General features: G+C 42.8%; 2 protein-coding genes across 2 annotated transcripts; one reads left to right on the top strand and one right to left on the bottom strand.

The window, feature by feature from the left end:
• The first annotated feature begins 984 nt into the window (after positions 1-984).
• Positions 985-3767, top strand: gpr27 (G protein-coupled receptor 27). Its single transcript, XM_041980692.1, has one exon. It carries the CDS (start codon positions 1506-1508, stop codon positions 2619-2621), a length of 1116 nt encoding a protein of 371 aa, XP_041836626.1. The 5' UTR covers positions 985-1505; the 3' UTR covers positions 2622-3767.
• A 3849-nt stretch (positions 3768-7616) lies between these two features.
• On the bottom strand, positions 7617-18814 carry prok2 (prokineticin 2). The gene is given in 7 exon segments (XM_041980855.1): positions 7617-7857; positions 8917-9042; positions 9900-9993; positions 9995-10086; positions 14309-14458; positions 15616-15677; positions 18619-18814. Coding segments are annotated over 7 exon segments (846 nt in total). The 3' UTR covers positions 7617-7731.
• Between the last annotated feature and the right edge of the window lie 1540 nt (positions 18815-20354).

A 20354-nucleotide genomic window follows, 5' to 3' on the forward strand; every position in this document is an offset into this window, starting at 1 on the left:
TTATTAAACTGACTTTTGTGGAATAAAAGTCCGATGAATATGAATTTCTCATGGAAAACAAACACCATTAAAAGAGCTTATTTTTATATGACAGGTCAAAAGGACCCGGTTTCTAACAGGAGTTCTCTCTGCAGGACAGACAGCCTCCATCTCATCACGCAGGAGGACCTTTGGCTGCTTTGAATCCAGCTTTGAGTTAACAAAAAACACCATTAGTTGTTTTACTGATTGAAATTTAGATTATCATATGAACTAATGTGATTTTTGACGATTAAAAATGACATTGTCATTTGCTCTGATCGTGTAGGAGGAATTAATAGAAACAGCACAGCATAATAATTTTTAAGATACTTTTTCCCACCGCTGATGTGTCAAACCATGAGGTCTTCAGATCATCTAACGTGTCTCTAAAATGCATTTAAATGAAATACTTTTCAGCCTGTGTGCGCACAGGAAGCTAAAAGATCACATGAAAACTCTGGATGGAAAACCAGACCGTTTCCTTCCATAAACATGATCTTGGGTCAGCGATGTCACGCTGATTCTGTGTTTCAAGTTGTTTATTTGTCACATACAAGATGGCAGAGAAATGCAGTGTGTGATTGTTTTAGACTCCTGAGTCTATAATCCGCTGATAACAGATTCAAAGCCTGAATGTGCATCAAGACTGATCTTACCTGATAATCCGCTGAGTCATGGCACTGTGTTTATGTCATCAGTCATTTTTATGCAGCAATATGAGCTGAAATTTACAAACGCAATAATGAATTAATAGATGACCAAAGAGTAGCTAAAATATGTTTCTGAGTCTCTTCTGATCTTAAATAACAATGAAAAACATCACGGCTGCACATCGAACAGCGCAGTTTTAGTTCAGCTGGTCCCTCAGTCTGCCAGCAGCGCGTGCAGACAGATAGCTCGCGATAGGCGCGACTCCTGACTGATCCCAGGCCTGCTCATCACATCCAAGCGGACGTGCGTCGCATGAGCGAGACGCTGCCGTGTGAGACGCACCGGATAGAGCCACACCGACGCGCGCTCCGAGCTTCGGCAGTCATCTCTGCACGTGCCGGGTCGTTTAACGAGGCTGCTTCATAATTATGGCTTCGTTTCGTTTTGTCTGCAGTCTTGAGGGCGAACCGGAGACCTCGGCCATCGGTGGAAACTGAGATGCGTTTTTCTGAGCCGGTGTCGCCTGCTGTGCGGATGCTTTCCGAAATGGTGTCTAATCCTAAACTGAGCTGCCTCCCTCCAGAAAAAAAGGGAAGAACAGAAAATGGTGCTTTCGGCACAGGACACTTGTGAGATGAGGGATGAGAAGAAAAACTCTGATCTGTGTTTGTTTTCTGCTGCGGATTACAGCACATCGAGATGGGAAGCATTTCTGAGCTTCTTTTCTGTTAGGGCCGCGTTGATCGTCTCGTGCACTCGGCTCTGGCCGGCAGGAAAACAGCGCTGCTCCGTGATTGGATGTGGGCAAACAGACCGCCTCGGCTGCTGCATAGATGGCAAACACGAGTGAGTTTGGGGAGAGCAGCTCGTCCTTACAGAACTATGCGTCCACGGCCTCTGCGGTCAAGCTGGCCTCTCTAGGGCTGATCATGGGCACGAGCCTGCTGGGAAACGCGTCGCTGTCGCTGCTGCTGCTGAAGGACAGCTCGCTGCGCAGGGCTCCCTACTATTTCCTGCTGGACCTGTGCCTGGCGGACGTGGTGCGCTCCGCCGTCTGCTTCCCCTTCGTGATGGCATCGATCAGCAGCGGCTCCACCTGGCCGTACAGCGCGCTCAGCTGCAAGATCGTCGCCTTCATGTCGGTGCTCTTCTGCTTCCACGTCGCCTTCCTGCTCTTCTGCGTGAGCGTCACCCGGTACATGGCCATCGCCCACCACCGCTTCTACTCCAAACGGATGAATCTGTGCACCTGCGTCGCGGTGATCTGCATGGTTTGGACTCTCTCGGTTGCCATGGCTTCCCCCCCGGTCTTCGACGTGGGTACCTACAAGTTCATCCGCGAGGAGGAGCAGTGCATCTTCGAGCACCGCTACGTGAAGGCCAACGACACCCTGGGCTTCATGCTGATGCTGGTCGTCATCGTGGGGACCACGCACGTGGTTTACATAAAGATGCTGTGCTTCGTTTACGACCACCGCAAAATGAAGCCTGCTCAGCTGGTTCCAGCCATCAGCCAGAACTGGACCTTCCACGGGCCCGGAGCCACCGGGCAGGCCGCCGCCAACTGGATCGCCGGCTTCGGGCGCGGGCCCACCCCGCCGACGCTGGTGGGCATCCGGCAAGCTTCGCACCCCGGCAACAGGAGGCTGCTGGTGCTGGACGAGTTCAAGATGGAAAAACGCATCGGGAAGATGTTCTACATGATAACGCTGACATTTTTCATTCTGTGGGCTCCCTACATAAGCTCGTGCTACCTGAGGATATTTGTGCGCGGGGCTCCCGTGCCACAGCTCTACCTGTCCGCCGCGGTGTGGATGAGCTTCGCCCAGGCGGGGGCCAACCCCATCATCAGCTTCTTGTTCAACAAGGAGCTCCGGATGAGACTCAGAGCCTGTTTTCCCTGCTGCCTGGGAACGCAAACGCCCATGGAGCCATACTGTGTCATATGAAGCCCAACTGGCCCTAAAACACTGCCAAAGACTCGTTTATACGTCCTCACAGAATGTACCCCCCCCAAAGAAAAGATGTTTGTATAGATGCAGAGTAGGATGAGCTAGAGGAAAGAGGGACCTTCAGATTTATTTACCCGCGTTTTAATTTACGTCACTAATTTTACTCAGACTGAATCAGGTTGACGTGAAGCTGTTAAATGAAGGTTAAACGTTTTAAGGTCTGATTTATTCTGCATTAGACTCATTCAGCTTCATATATGTGACAAACACGTCCAGTTATATCCCACCTTCCCCCATATTAATGCTTCTCCTCCATCTCACTGAATGTCTCTGGTTATGTGTTCTTTCTAAAATGATGATTTTTCTTTTTGCCCGTTTCTAAGACTTGAAAGAAAAACTGCAGCAGTGTTTTATCTCTGACCACTGTCACATGCTTGGTCCGTGACTCAGATTTCAGTCTATTTTTATTAAGGTAAAGCCTGGAAATACTGTAAATACGTTAAAGGCCCATCAGCGTCTGTTTTTTAACCCAGCCAGTAAAATCTTGTATATTTCATCATCTGTGACAGACGCTGTCAAAAACTCACTGAAGAATAATTTGCTCATCTTTCATCTTCATCGCTTGTGTTGAGAGGCAACTTCATGGTTTCAGGATATGGGACAGCATGCTCTTTCTGTAGATCTGGACTCTCTGGATCTGGACTCTGAAACTGGGAATAGTTCTGATGCTTTTAAAAGGATGTGTGCATTGTTTGTATTTCTTAGCAAATAAATGAGAAACGGAGGAAATGTTGGGCTCACCTGTTTTTAGCGAGAAATTAAGGGGGAACCTGGAGGGACCATCTAGGGGATCTGGAGGTCCTGGATGGTCCTCCTCTCTTCATTGCAGTCTCACGTGTCCACATGTAGAAAATGGGGGTTTATTTGCTCTGCACTTACAGGGTCATACATGTTATATGCAGTGAGTTTCTCATTTATAATGGCTAGCTCTCGCTAACGGCTAAGTTAAAACACAAAGGTTCCTGGCCAATACATTCCTGTTGTTTATTTATTTGTTTGTTTACTCTGTCTTCCCTGTGGGGGTGTGGTACATCTAAACTTCTAAATGATTTCACTACTGCTTGTGTTGGGTGTCCAGAGAGGTTGTCAGGCTGGTGGTCATACACCCCCGGGTTCTTTATTTACAGTCCTCTTAAAATGTTCTGAATATATGACAGCTGGTATTAGTAGTCATGTCATAAGACAATCATCCTTTCATGCTTGGGTCACAAGAGCACATTAACACGGTTTCAAAATCCTTATTATCTTTATCTTTTGTAGGACTTTTATTAAATTAAATTTTAAATTTTATTAAATTAATTCATTCATTATCTTTGACAGCTTAGTCCATTACAGGTCGCAGGTAAGCTGGAGCCTATCCCAGCATTAACGGGTGAGAGGCAGGTACACCTGGACAGGTCACCAGTCCATCGCAGGGCCAACACCGAGGAACAAACAACCATCCACACTTGCAGTCAACGGGGAGAGAATTTTAGAGTTAAATTAACCTAACATCATGTCTTTGGACGGTGGGAGGAAGCTGGCGTACCCGGAGAGAAGCCACGCATACATGAGGAGAACATGCAAACTCCACACAGAAAGGCCACCGTCCCCCAGGTTCGAACCTCCCCCAGCCGAGGCTCGAACCAGCGACCTTCTTGCTGTGAGGTGGCAATGCCAACCACCACAACCACCACTGCCCATTATTAAATTAAATTCAATTAAATTCAATTAAATTTAATTCAGTTCAATTCAATACAATTCAATTCAATTCAATTAAAAGCCAATCTAAATTATTTTAAGTTGAGCTACAGTTTCCTCTTTTTTTTCTTTTACCTTGTCCTGTCCTTGTCCATCATTATGCCACCACCGTGCTGGTGGTGGCATAATGGCTGCTGTGTTGTGCTGAACAAATTTGCTTTCCCAAGAGGAGGTGTATGAGTTTAAGGCTCCTCTTGATAATCTGATTTATTTCTTAAATCTTATTTATTTATTTTGAAACATGGAATTTATGTAATTTGCTGGACCTGACTGGAGGGGACAAAGAAACCAGAAAAGAAGTAAGAAGGAAAGTGGAAAAAAGGAAGAAGAGACAAAGATCCAGCAGATAGAATCAACGAGCTTCAATCCAACTGTTACAATCTGTCCTGCCACTCCTCCATTCACTCCTCACCTCCCTCATCCTCCACACCTGTTCCTCATCCGCTCATCAGTGATCTAGTCAACCTGCCACACCTGTCTTCCTTTGTTCCCCAGTCCTTTATATACACCAGCACCATAGTCATTCCCTGTCGGACCTTAACCTACACACAGCGGACTCACCCCTACTCCATTCCATGGTTCCTGTCCTGTCATAGTAACACCTCTTCCTGTATATCCTGCTTGTTAAATAAAGGATGTCTAACCTGCCCTTGTCTCCGAGGAGTCCTGTGTAACACCAACCTAACAGCAGACAAGCAGCTGCTACACCTGCACAGAAACACAGCAGAGAATTTCCTACAGCTTTTACCGGTAAACTAAGCAGACAATCATCAGGAGTTCCTAAAAAATAACCAAGACAACAAACCCACTGGACACCTCAGTGCTGTGTCAGCATGCAGGCCAGCACCCAGCCCATGTTCCAGCCTGGGAACCAGGGCACCGTCACCATTTGTGTTTTGAACCTGTGGCATTATTCTGCCAGTCCGGTGCTCAGGGCTAGTAAATCCCTGTTGTTCTGTCCCTGTAGGCTTCAGCCTGGTACACACATAAAAAGAGTTTTTTAATCTGAAGAGATTTTTTATCTGTTCGAGCCCTCACACATGAAGATAAAATCAGGCATGTAACAGTGTTGATGGTGCTGTGTGTGGTGGCTCCAATAATCTCATCACAGACGACCACACACATAACAACGCTGTCCCGCAACCGATCTACAATCTAGTCTTCCGAGCAGGACAAATGTTGAAACGTAGAAGAAGAACCATAGCAACAACCGTCAAAAACCAAAGAAGAACCATAGCAACAACCAGCCAAAACCAAAGAAGAATAACCATAGCAACAACCAGCAAAAACCGCAGAAGAAGAACCATAGCAACAACCGTCAAAAACCAAAGAAGAACCATAGCAAGAACCAGCCAAAACCAAAGAAGAAGAACCATAGCAACAACCGTCAAAAACCAAAGAAGAACCATAGCAACAACCAGCCAAAACCAAAGAAGAAAATAGCAAGAACCAGCCAAAACCAAAGAAGAAGAACCATAGCAACAACCAGCAAAAACCAAAGAAGAAAATAGCAAGAACCAGCCAAAACCAAAGAAGAAGAACCATAGCAACAACCAGCAAAAACCAAAGAAGAAAATAGCAAGAACCAGCCAAAACCAAAGAAGAAGAACCATAGCAACAACCGTCAAAAACCAAAGAAGAACCATAGCAACAACCAGCCAAAACCAAAGAAGAAGAACCATAGCAACAACCGTCAAAAACCAAAGAAGAACCATAGCAACAACCAGCCAAAACCAAAGAAGAAGAACCATAGCAACAACCGTCAAAAACCAAAGAAGAACCATAGCAACAACCAGCCAAAACCAAAGAAGAAGAACCATAGCAACAACCAGCCAAAACCAAAGAAGAAGAACCATAGCAACAACCGTCAAAAACCAAAGAAGAACCATAGCAACAACCAGCCAAAACCAAAGAAGAAGAACCATAGCAACAACCAGCAAAAACCAAAGAAGAAGAACCATAGCAACAACCAGCAAAAACCAAAGAAGAAGAACCATAGCAACAACCGGCAAAAACCGCAGAAGAAGAACCATAGCAACAACCAGCAAAAACCAAAGAAGAAGAACCATAGCAACAACCAGCAAAAACCAAAGAAGAACCATAGCAACAACCAGCAAAAACCAAAGAAGAAGAACCATAGCAACAACCAGCAAAAACCGCAGAAGAAGAACCATAGCAACAACCAGCAAAAACCGCAGAAGAAGAACCATAGCAACAACCAGCAAAAACCAAAGAAGAAGAACCATAGCAACAATCAGCAAAAACCAAAGAAGAACCATAGCAACAACCAGCCAAAACCAAAGAAGAAGAACCATAGCAACAACTGTCAAAGAAGCGAAGGAACAATGGTTAAAACTTAGTTTTGTCCTGGTTGAGCTGTACAAACTTTGGTTTCTGTATGTGCGTGTACGGGTGTACACACATGCAGATGTTTGTCTAGATGCTTATTTTTACTTTGTTTTCTATCGTGTAAGAATACCCGTCCTGTTGGTATGTGAGGAGGTCTGCGAGGGCTCTTTTTCTCTCTTTTTTTGCAAATAAACTTACATTTATTTATAAATGTAAGAAATATGTTTAAACCAGGAAAAAAAGACATCTGTAGATGATTCGTAGATTTTCATTTGAGACATGTAAAAAGGCTTTAGCAGCCGTGGCAGTGGAAGGACATCCATCATCCCACCACATCTGCTTCTATCGTCTTAGATTCATTCATGGAAAACTTTATACATCGATTCAGATCTTGCTTATTAAAAGCCTCGAATCATCACGTAAAATGAATGATTGGAACAAATCCATCTGTTTTCTGGGTGATAAAAAGCAGCTGCTTATTCTCTTGATCCCACGTGCGATCAGAAACTCTCATTTCTTTCATCTGCTTCTCATTTAACTTCTTTAATTGTTGTTAATCTATGGCTTATATCTGATTTTTTAAAACCATTTCTCTCGACTTCTTTTCTGTATATGGTGTTAAAGCACATTGTGACCTCTTTAAAAACCGGCTCACTGAAATGTTAGAAAAGCTCTTCATGTGTGAACGGTGATGAGTGATTACTCAGAGGAAAAACATAATTCTGCATCCGAACCGCAGGACATAAAATCAAATATCTGTCAGACACAACAGGAAAGTTTCTAATTTATTTTAATCATGTGATGTGAACCAACTAAAGTATTTATGTTTGGCAACGGAAAAAAAACAGGACTTTCTTTAAAAAGTTTCATTTAAGCAGAAGATGATGCATTATGAAATATATCTCTGTTCAAAATGCTACAAATAAAATGGTTTTTAGAGGCAGAACAGTAATGATGCTCAGAGGAAGTAATCTGGATACTTGTATGGTGAGAGACATTTGGATTTTCCTTCGTCCACAGCCAGACATGACAGGTTGGGCAGGCAGGGGCAGGTGTGGTGCAGCCTTTTCCCAAAGAAAGGAACCTAGATGGACATAAAGACACAGATTTGACTCCTTCTCTTTTTATTCTGTTTTTTCTTTTCTTTGTCAGTTTATATGTGACAATGTCTTCCAGAAAATTCCCGCTAGTTTCACGCTGTTTCTGCAACAAAGAGCATCCGAGCCGGTCTGGAGCTTCTTTACGTGCCCGGTTTTAATCCAGAGATGGAATAAATAATCCAGGAGCAGATCAGAGTCAAACGCCAGCTGAATGACGGCCACGTATGTTTAACCCCTCGACTGCAACCATTTCCAGTTCATATTATTTCTTTTTATCTCACTTCTTTGATTAATTTATTTATGTTTCTTCACTCACTGTTTTTATTTTAGATTATTTATTTGTTTATCTTATTGCTTTATCTAATCTTTAACTGTATTTTATTTTCATTCCAGTCTTTTTCTTTTTGTTGTTTTGTTTCCCAGATTGTTTTTATTATATTTATTTTATTTTTATATAACTGTAAATAAAATCAGGCTTTAAGGGGTTCATCTCCAACATGACAGTTGAGTCTTACTTTTGATTCAAGGTGTCATCAAGTCTGGGACTGGATGTTTTCCAGCAAGCATCATGGATGCAGCTTTACAAGGTGGAATAAAGGTACAAAGAAAAATGCTGTTTGATTATATGGATCTTGAATCTTAAAGACAATCTTGAAGGTTTAACCTCTTAATGGTACAAGTTTTCTACAATAACACAAAAGCAAAATAAATACTGGACAAACTCTGGAAAAAAGAAGACTGGAATAAAATTATATTTATAGTGAAATAAATTATTAATAATAAATAAATGAAGATAAATAATCTTAAGAATGACAAGATTATGAGTAAATAAATATTAGATAATATTAGATAAATTAGATAAAAATAATAAATAAATAAAATCATAATAAAAAAAAAGGTTTGTTGTAAACGTGAGACAAGGAGGAGTTCAGTCTACTAAAACTAGTGGAAAGCATCATTTAAAAAGCAAATCTTTATAATACTTGTGAGCCAGAATCGGAGAAACGCTCCATGTGAGCGCGCAGACATGCTGGCGTCCTCACCTTGTGGCTGAAAGGATGGCAGTCGTCTCCTTCCTGTCCCACAGGCGTGCACATGCGCAGGCTGCGGATCCACAAGCTCACCGCGCAGCACATCCCACCTCCACACTGAGCATCCCTCTCACAGGCCTGCACACAGACACACAAGGTACCTCACTTCCATCCGCTCTGCTTGCCATTAAGTCGCCTCTGAGCAAAGAATAAAAACAATCAATGTTTAAGCAGAGAGAAAGCTGGCGTGTCAGGCTAGTGATAGCGACACCTCTGAGTGACAGCTCTCCCTTCAGATAAGATGATGGGAAGACGATGAAGAGGAGCAGCAGTCATTCCAGGAACCTCTCAGTTCCCATCAGCCTTGCAGCTGACAGACGGGGCTGCAGTCCAAGCTACCAGACCAGAGGCAGGAGCACCTGGACAGGTCTCCAGGCCACTGCAGGACCATCTCAGCTTATGAAAGTCATTTATATTTAGAGTAAAATTGACAGATCTTTTGATGAAATACATTTGCAGCTTTACTGAAGATCTAAGATTAATGCTTATAAAGATCCAGAAATCACATGTTTTAGTTTCTCTGAAATAAATTTCACATTTCTATTATTTATTTTTTAACCTGTTTGCTGACAGGTCAAATATAAGAAATATATTTAAATTACTGTAACTGTTTATTATTTAAAATGATTTATTGTAATAAATTGTTATCTGTCCAGTGATGGATTGGTGAACGGCCCAGGTGTACTCTCACCTGTTAGCAGCTGGGATAGACTCCAGCCCCCGAGACCCTGAACTGGACCAAGCAGTAGAGAAAATCAATGAAATTCTGTTCCTGTTTTTTGAGGAGTTAAGTGCAAAAATGATCAGCATTTGTCATTAATATTAACGCTTATATGTAACAGTATGCATCAAATATGAAAAAAGAAGAAAAAAGGCAAAATTATGTCCAGAGATCCCTTTTTCCTCCGGATATCCTCCCGTCTACCTGCACTCACCCCAGTGATGACGGCTGAAGATCCGTGGGACACCAACACAAGGGAGAGGAGCAAAGGCAGGAGAGACCTCATCATGTAAAGCTGTCTTTGTGTTTTCCAGGATGAAAAGTAAAGATGCTGAAGCTGACAGACCTTGTTGCATGTGCATCTGTGACACACTGCAGCACAAACTGGCCTCCAAACTCTTCTGTTATGGGCTGGCAAAGGCTTTATAAGCCCTGCCTGCCATTCAGAAACTCTCTGACTCACTCGTACCACCACTTACTTGCAAGAGCTGCAAAAAATGAGAGGAAAGTAAACTTTGATATGGCAATGACCCTGCTGTTGTCAGACCAATCACAAAGCATGCAAATAAGCTGAAGCTGGCCAGGAATCAATGCAAGTACATCCAGGGTAGTCTTGAGTATTATTCTTTTAATAGTGTTTTTCTTCCTTTTCTCCCTTTCAGGCTCCAAGGCCAAAGTTTTCTTTTCAAGAGAAGAGTTCTTACTGAAAGCAGATGGAAGGACACAAACTTCTGAGGTCAGTGTAAAAATGCTCTGTGTATGAGGCAAACTCATTTTGATATTTTTCTCCTTGGTGGTATTTCACTATTTTTCAAGAGGATGTGTTTTATTTAATCCGTGTTATGTTGAACAGTAAATCAAAAGTATTTACATTGGACATCTAAGATTAATTTGAGTTAGTTGAGGTAAATATGTAAAGGAGGAGCTACTTCTTTTCCCTGGTAATTGTGTACTGTGGCTTTAAGAGCATGGCCAGGTGTGTAGTGGCAGTGGAGTATATATACATATACATATATATATATACATATACGTATATGCATGTATATGTATATATGTATATATATATATATATATATATGTATATGTATGTAAATGTATATATATATATATATATATATATATATATATATACATATATACTGTATATATATCACCCCTATGATGAGGAGAAAGCAAGGACCCAGGTTTCCCTTGTCCGGTTGTGGGTCACCGGGGCCCCCCTCTGGAGCCAGGCCTGGAGGTGGGGCATGGAGGCGAGCTCTTGGTAGCCGGGCCTTTGCCATAGGCCTCCGTCGGGCTCAGCCCAAAAGGGTGACATGGGCCCCCCCTCCCGTGGGCTCACCACCTGCAGGAGGGGCCATAGGGGTTGGGTGCATTGTGAGCTGGGCGGCTGCCAGAGGCGGGGACCCTGGCGGTCTGACCCTCGACTGCAGAAGTTAGCTCTAGGGACGCGGAACGTCACCTCTCTAGCGGGGAAGGAGCCTGAGCTGGTGCGCGAGGTTGAGCGGTTCCGGCTAGATATAGTTGGACTCACCTCGACACACGGCTTGGGCTCTGGAACTACTGTCCTTGAGAGGGACTGGACCCTTTTCCTTTCTGGAGTTGCTCCCGGTGAGAGGCGCCGAGCAGGTGTGGGCATGCTCATTTCCCCCCGACTTGGCACCTGTATGTTGGAGTTTACCCCGGTGGACGAAAGGGTAGCCTCCCACCGCCTTCGGGTGGGGGGACGGGTCCTGACTGTTGTTTGTGCTTATGCACCAAACAGCAGTTCAGAGTACCTGCCCTTCTGGAGTCATTGGAGGGGGTGTTGGAAAGCACTTCTTCCAGGGACTCCCTCGTTCTGCTGGGGGACTTCAATGCTCACATGGGCAATGACAGCAAGACCTGGAGGGGCGTGATTGGGAGGCCCCCCTAATGTAAATCCGAGTGGTGTTTTGTTGTTGGACTTCTGTGCTCGTCATGGACTGTCCATAACGAACACCTTGTTCAGACATAAGAGTGTCCACATGTGCACTTGGCACAAGGACACTCTACTCCGCAGTTCGATGATCGACTTTGTAGTCGTGTTGTCGGACTTGCGGCCGCATGTTCTGGACACTCGGGTGAAGAGAGGGACGGAGCTGTCAACTGATCACCACCTGGTGGTGAGTTGACTCAGATGGTGGGGGAGGATGCCGATCAGGCCTGGTCTCGGACTTGGAGGTGTTGATTCTCATCCCAGCCGCTTCACACTCTGCTGCAAATTGCTCCAGTGAAAATACTCTTTTTAGTGTATGATAGGTTTTGTTCAGAAATTGCATTTGTTCAACATTTTTTCAAACCAATCAAATCCCATATTCTAAGACAGAAGAGCTCAGTTTAATCGTCTTAAAGTTGTATATTAGAGCTCTGGCACAATTCTAACTGCATTATCTGGGCAACCAACATTTTGTGACTTAAATCAGTCCTTTTCAAAGCTTGCACAGGAAGACAATAGTTCAGCATTCAGCCGTGTACCAAACATGCAGAACTGTGTTGTACTGAACAATCTACACCATGCAAGTCGAGGCATGTTCATTAGGATGGCACATAAAAGAAGAATTAGTTCAGATTTGATAGTGGACTGTAGTTAAAGCAAATGGCAGATATGAAAGAGAATCTTACAACCAGAGAAGCAACCTGTCTAAAGCTGATGAATGCGTGACAACTTCCTGTTGTTTCAGCTGGGACATGTGCCTATATTTAAATCTATTTCATGTCAGAGCCATCAGATTCTGTCAGCTGCTCTGCCAATCTGAGAGACGACCAGGCAAAGATTAGCTGTTGGTTGGATTCCTTTCTCATGCATACGCTCTTAACTTTAAAACTAATTCCAGCATTGCTATTATTTTAGTTTAGTTCCTTAAATTTCCTGCCACTACAGCACTTTTTTACTAATTAAAGAAAGAAAGAAAGACAGAAAGACAGAAAGAAAGAAAGAAAGAAAGAAAGAAAGAAAGAAAGAAAGAAAGAAAGAAAGACAGAAAGACAGAAAGACAGAGCTTAAGGACAAAAGCTAATTTTACTTTCAGCTGTTTGACTCCAGCTGATTAACTCTAAACTTACACTCATGCGTGTGTACGTGTACACACATATTGGCTATTTGGTCAATAACTGCCACTTTGCACTGCTTTCATACATGGCATGTTTTTGCAAAGTAATAATAAATCGCTCTTTTCTTCTTTGCACAATTATGTTTTGTTTGCATATATGTAAATACAGATGTGTAGGTTCTATGTATACTATATACAGCTGTCTGCAACCCTGAATTTCCTCAATGAGGGATGAATAAAGTAAATCTAAAAATAATCTAATCTAATCTAATCTAATCTAACCTAACCTAACCTAACCTAATCTAATCTAATCTAATCTAATCTCATCTAACCTAACCTAATCTAAGTAATCAGCAAAGCTCATTATTCTAAAACAACATTTGCACAAAACAACAAACCCCTAGTCCAGTGTTTTTCTCTTCTCCACCTTCATCAACAGGTTCAATAGACAATCAAAACAGGACTCCTTTATTAATGATGGTATTAGTGGAATGACCTGGAACACTCAGGCTTGAGGTCAGCCAAACTTGGACTGAACTCTTGAAAGTTTTATTTCACAAATGGTGAGAAATAGAAACTAGTTTCCTGGAGAGGCAGTCCAACCAAGGTTGAGGTGTGCCTGGTCCAGTTTGGTCTGTCCGTTTGCGTAATTTGGTCAGTTTTCAGGGAGCTTAACTATCTGTGAAGATGGAACAATACCACCGGAAATCATGGGGGCAGTGCTGAGCACAATAGATGACATGTGACCATGGAAAGAAACAACAGAGAAAAAGAAAGAATCGGGAAGGGAACAAAGCAGAAGAAGAATGAAGACGAGGACAACAACTGTAGAATTGCGTGAGCTTTTGAAGAAAGGCTATTTGCGAGTGTTAAGGGCGTGTTGGACACAACTTCATAGCAATGGATCACCGCTGCCAAACAGTGTCTGAAACTGATGTCGGATTGCGGGAGTAAACTGTTAGCTCAGCACTGCCCCCTAGTGGAGGAATTGATTTAACCATGGCAACACAAAAGACACATGGAGGCATGAGGATGGCGACATATGACAATGTTCGAAACGGATGTCGCTATTTATGTATGTAATAGAGCAGAAATGGGCCTTAAAGTGGTGATTCATATAGCAAATAAAATTTTTAAATGGTTAAAAACTGTAGGGAAGAAAACTGGATGGCTGGACAGATGGTGTCAGACAATCTGGCACTGGAGAGCGAACAGAGGAGAGTTAAATGCTGTCGGAAACAGGTGATTGCATGAGAGCAGTCACCAGGTACAGGTGGAAACAATCGGGGACCTGGCCAGCAGAGCACCAATCCGAATATTACAATTATATTGAGACGAACATCATGACTGGATGATTTAGATGTCAGTTTACTGTAGTACATATAATACACCACAACCAATACTCACCGCTGCATCTTAGAGGAGGATGAGTCTGACTAGAGATGAGGTCAACGGACTGGCAGCGTGGTGTTCAGAAAACAATCTCCCACTGAACACTACAAAAACTAAAGAAATCCTCCTGGACTTCAGACTGGATCTGGCTCCTCTCTACATCAACGGGGTCCACTCCATCCGACTCTTGGGCGTGCAGATCTCTGATGACCTCTCCTGGACCGCCAACACCTCGGAGGTGGTGCAGGCGACTCCGTTTCCTGAGGGTGCTCAGGAGAAACAACCTGGAGGAGAAGCCGCTGGTGTCATTCTACAGAGCCACCATAGAGTCTCCTGACATCCTGCATCCCAGCGTGGTGTGCAGGGCACTCAGAAGCAGATAGGAAAGGGCTGCAGAGAGGGATCAACGCAGCCCAGAGGATCCCAGGCTGCTCTCTGCCAGCCGGGAGGACACCACCGGCTCTCGCTACCTCAGCAGAGCTCAGCACATCATCAGACTCCTCTCACCCCAATTACCACCTGGTTGAGCCGTTACCCTTGGGGGGCGCTACAGGTCACAGGTAGACTAAGAGACATTTCTTTCCCAGAGCAATAACCACATTAAACAATTCAAAATCACACAATAAAAACTGTTCAAAACCTGCAATAAAGCAGGTCCTGTGCAATAACTGAGACGACTGTCTACATTCACTCCATCTGCACCTATTTACTAATGAGCATAACAATAATCTTAGACCAGTTAATAGAGTATTCAAATATTGATGAGAATGTGTTAATAAGTGTGATTGTCTGGGGGAGAGATGCCTGTGAGTTCTGGAGGAAAAGTAATACATCATCAGCATAAAGACTTACCTTTTGTTCTATGTTGTTGGCATGGATTCCTTTAATCTCTTTATTTTGTCTTATGGCAGCAGCTAGGGGTTCAATAAAAATAGCAAAGAGTGATGGAGAAAGCGGGCAGCCCTGTCTGGTTCCTCTCTGCAAACAGAAGCTTGCAGAAGTTTGATCATTGGTCATGCATTTGGGTTTTTATATAATATTTTTATCTAGTCTATGAAAGATGACACAAACCCAAATTTGTTTAACGTTGCAAATAAAAATTTCCAGTTTACTCGGTCAAATGCTTTTTCTGAGTCTAAAGAAATGACTGTGGATTCCAGATTATGTAGAGTAGAATAATCTATGATGTTAATTAATCTACGCATGTTAGTAGAGGAATGTGTACCTTTAATAAAGCCTGTTTGGTCAGGATGTATTATTAGAGGGGTTATTTTTTCTATCCTTCTGGCCAAAGTAGTGCTGGGCGGTATACCGATTTGCACCGAAAACTGGTTTTTATTTTGTTATCATATGAATTTTTCATATACCGGCAACACCCGTTTAAATAGCCTAAATATGTCCGGAACACAGCGCGGTGGTACATTGTTTCACAGGGGACGTATTTCATTGCTGCGCAGCTAAACACACCTGGAACAGAGCGCAAGTAGTTGAGACGTTGTTGAGCGTGATGAAAATGAACAGGGGAGCCTCTGAACCAGAAGTTGAAGATGATGACCCAGAAGAACTTTTGCCGAAAAAAGGAGCTGTGTCTATTGTCTGGAGGTACTTTGGGTTTAAAAGGTCAGACGTCAACCAGACAACAATTTACTGCAAGTGCTGTCAAGTTGAAGTTGTCACCGGAGGTGGTAACACGAGCAATTTGCTGCATCACCTTAGCCGTAAACATGCTTTGGAGTACCAGGAGTGCATTAAACTAAAAGCAGCGTCTTCCATACCATCAGGTAAAAGTGGCACTAGAGGACAGGCGAGTCAGATGTCACTTTTGGAAGCGTTTGCTAAAGGTAAGCCATACGACAGAAAAAGCAAGCGGTGGATAGAGATAACGAACTCCGTAACAATTCATATTGCTAAACACATGGTTCCTATTAGCACAGTTGAAAGAGACGGATTTAGGGCTATGATAAAGACGCTTGATTCCAGATATGACATCCCAAGTGGGAAATACATCAGTGAAATAGCGATCCCCAAGTTGTACCAGGAACACAGAGGGAAGATACAAACTGAGGTGGCAACAGCCCCCCACTATTTATTTATATTGCACCTTCTTGCTGTGATGCATGTTCACCTTATTCTGTCTTTCTGCACTTTATTCTATAACAAGAGCTGCTGTAACAAGTGAATTTCTCCACTGTGAGATAATAAAGTCTAATCTAATCTAATCTATTTGACCACTGCAGATTTGTGGTCAAGTCGGACAATGGAACCATATCTGAGCTTGACAGTTCATTACATAAATGATGACTGGCAACTGAAGAGTCACTGCCTACAAACAAGTTACTTCCCAGATGACCACACTGGTGAATTACTTGCAGCAGGCTTTTTGAATAGGGTAGTCTTAACCACTCTACTGCAGTAATTCTTATCACAATAATATGATTAACACAGTATGCACAAGGGAAAAAAATGTCAAATACTGTGAAACCGACATGATTTTTAAAAATACCGTGATATAGAAATTTGGTCATACCGCCCAGCACTAGGCCAAAGCTTTGCTAATTATTTTGAGACCTACATTTATTAATGAAATTGGACAGTAACTGGATGGAAGTGTCAGGTCTTTTCCTGGTTTTAATACTAGAGTAATATTAGCTAGGTTCATATTTAAAGGTATTTTTGTTTTTCCCTTATTTCTAATATCATATTGTAGAAGGTGGGGCCAGCGTTGTCCAGAATTCTTTGTAGAATTTTGCTGGGTAACCATCTGGACCTTGACCTTCTGGACCTGGACCATCTGGACCTGATGTTTCCTTCTGGATCTCTGACAGAGGAGATGGTTGTTTTCTCTTTGTTTGTTTTTAACTGATTAGCCAGGAACCTTCCAGATTTGTTGCCATGTTCAAAGTTCTCCAAGCGAAGTCTTTGCACCAAGAATTGTGTTTTTATCTATTATTTCATTAAGTTCATGTTTAGCTTTCCTTATAGCATTTAGTGTGTGTTCTCCTGGGGAGACATGGTAAGCTCCTCTAAGGATTTAATTCTGAGTTCTAACTCTGAGATTCTCAAAGTTTCCTTCTTTTTCTTATGGGAAGAGAAGGAAATTATTTTTCCCTCTCATTACTGCTTTTCTGGCAAGTCATTATTTTCTAGATATAAGGACCATTCTCTTTTAAAGTAGCTGATAAACTCAGGATCTTTAAGTAATGACGTATTAAATCTCCAGTTTCTAGTTGCTGGTTTATTGCTCTTACTTCTCAGAGTGAATGATACTGGTGCGTGATCACTAATGCTAATAGGATGTATTCTGATTTCTAACATGTCATTCATCAGCGAGCTGCTAGTTAAGAAATAATCTAATCTAGAATTCTAGAATCTAATCTTGCTCCTGATGGGTTGTGGTCAGCGCTTTGCATGGCAGCTTCCGCCATCAGTGTGGGAATGGGATGTATGATGTAAAGTGCTTTGGGTATCATTCCAGGTACAGTAAAGTGCTATATAAATACAGACCATTTACCATTTATTATAAATCTGTCTTCTGGATCTGTGATTGTATTATCAATGTCAGACTTTAACCTTCTATTAATAAGAGTTGCTGCTCCTCTTTGCCATAGAATTATAACAAGCTGAGTACACGTGTGGAAACTTGTCTGTTAGAAAAAGATCTTTTGTTGTTTGATAAATGAGTTTCCTGGAAGAGGACGATGTCTGCCTTCATCACCTGCAGCCGACTGAAAATCTTTAACCTCTTTTCCTTGCACCAGCTCCACGCACGTTCCAAGTGACAAACCTCAGCGTTCATGATCCGATCACAGAAATGAGGCTACATGCATGTTACTGAAGCGTGTGTGCGTCACACTGCTTCTCCGCGTGAATGTGTGTCTGCCAGCTGAGTGTGTGACATGGATGTGTGTATCAAATGTCTGCATGTGTGTGTGTTGTTCCCTCATACATTGTGTGTGTTTGTGTGAATTGTGCAAAGTGCTGATGTCTGTCAGCAAGCTGGGCCCTATGTTCGAATGTGTGTGTGCGCCACGGTTTGCATTAATATGATGGTGGGATTCCGTTAACTGTGAAAGGGTCAGAGAGAAGAAGTGTGGAAAGTAAAAAAGCGACAGTGCCAAAGGAAACAAATAATTAAATAAACACATCGGTGGTGAGAGCCGTGTAGTGGAGACGGCAGTGGATTTACTGTTGACTACAGGATCTTTACGGCAGTTTTAGGCATTAACACAGTCTAGTGAGAATACATGAAGATTAAAGCACATACCAACACGTCAGTAGAGCCAAGGAGTGATGTTCGGGTCGCGGTTCAGCTGTCTGGTAAAAAATCATTTATCCACCGCGATGACAGCATGAGCGCCTTCGCTGATGGATTTCCTCCTGATGGGAAACAGGACTCTTTGCAAATCCAGAATCTCTCTTGGATATTGGTCGTTTACTCGTTCCCTTCAGTTCGCGGCCCTGGTTCTTCACCTGCTCCTTCTGGTTTGTGGAGAATCTCCACCAGACTCAAACGTGCATTCAAACTACTTAGTTTCTTATCTATGGAGATCAGAACATCCGTTGAGTCGTTGCCTGGTGGTGAAGTAGCTCCGGGTGAATCCTCGTTTTGCTGTCTCTTGGCCTCGGATGAGGTAGAGGGGGCTGACGTCTGCTTTGGCTTCCCCATGACAATTCTGTCGTAGCACCGATTTATAAAATCTGACAGGCTGGCCACATCCTCCCCGCTGTGCTCCTTAAGACACCATTTCCGTACTTTCAAGAATAGTTTGATTAGACTGGCGAAAACACGATCAAATGAATGTTTGAATGCGGCTGGTTTGAATCTGTCTCACTGGAACGACGTCACCTACAGCATTAGTGTCACTTACCTGAATGCATTTTTTCTATTATTAAGGCCCCTCTCTGCTCCCCCTTCCTCTTTTTTCCCCCCAAGTCCATTTGCACCACCATGTTCCTCATTCTGTCAGCTGTTTCAGCTCTGTGCACTTCGCTTGTGTTGATTAATCTTTTAAAGAAAAATCTTGATTAGGCTACTGACCAATCAGCATTGGCTTATTAGTGACAACTGACTAGAACAAATGTGTTAAGCTGTCTGTGGATGCCAGTATCAGGCAGGTCAATCAACCGCACAAATGTACAGCATTGTGAGATTTTATTTTATTTTTTACATCTTTTTATTTATTTAAATTTTTTACAAGCAGGCCAGTCAGGCCACATAAGGCTCAAGCACCCGGGAATACATCAAATCTACCATCTAGACATAATTTGGATCGTTTTAAAGCTTCACTACTGAACTTTGGCTGATTTTCTCATTGAGGCTAATCCAGCATCTCTTTCTACTGAGGTTTTTCCAGACAGAAAAAGTCAGTCTTATCTCGACTCTTATCTCTTGTTCTGTTTCCTTCTTTCTTTCTTTTCCTCTCTTCCTCTGATAATGTATTCTTGCTTTTTTTACTGAATCAGCTACGGTGTGTGTTCAGAACAGTTGGTGAGTTTATATCAGGTTGTTAGCGTGTTGCTAGCATGTGGCGCGGTGCGTAAAGCAAAGCTCAGCTGTATCGTCATGCAGCATAGCTGCATGAAAGGTTTAATGTTGCTTTCACCGACATTCAGCCTGCATTACTCCAGAGTAGTAATCATCACTCTACAATGTGCATCACTTCACTTTTTAAAACTGTAATGATTGACTGTGAGGACCCGGAAATTCAACCACACATACGAGTAGGAATACAAAGAAACCAGATTTACTGAGCAAAGGGGCAAGAGTATGGTAAGACTTAAAGAAGCCGTCTAGTCCTGGAGGGGGAAGGAGGAGAGCTGAAAAAGTCCAAAATCCAGAGTCAAGGTCAGAAGGCAGGCAATGGTCAGAACATTGAGGCAGATGGGGTACTTATCCAAGACGATAGGCGAGGCTCGGGGTCCAGGAACAAAGCATGGGTCAAAATCCAGAAATCCAAGAAACCAGGCAAGAGGAATCCGACAAGGGCAATGCAAGAGGGGTAATCCAAGGACGAAAACAGTAGGCAGTCTGGAGACAAACATTGAAGCCTTGAAGACTAAACAAAGAAAATGATGCAGCTAATACAGCAGTGCAATTTTATCTTAAAGGAAAATGAAAGACCACAGTAAACAGCCATAAAAATGAGGTTAGTAAAACCTGGTTTGATTAATCACCTAACTGATAATAAAAAGTTATTATCATCCTT

Source organism: Melanotaenia boesemani, chromosome 3, assembly GCF_017639745.1.
Source record: "Melanotaenia boesemani isolate fMelBoe1 chromosome 3, fMelBoe1.pri, whole genome shotgun sequence".
Taxonomy (NCBI): domain Eukaryota; kingdom Metazoa; phylum Chordata; class Actinopteri; order Atheriniformes; family Melanotaeniidae; genus Melanotaenia; species Melanotaenia boesemani.

What these genes read in the sequence shown, in the direction of transcription:
- gpr27 (XM_041980692.1), top strand. Translation starts at nt 1,506, where the DNA reads ATGGCAAACACGAGTGAGTTTGGGGAGAGCAGCTCGTCCTTACAGAAC.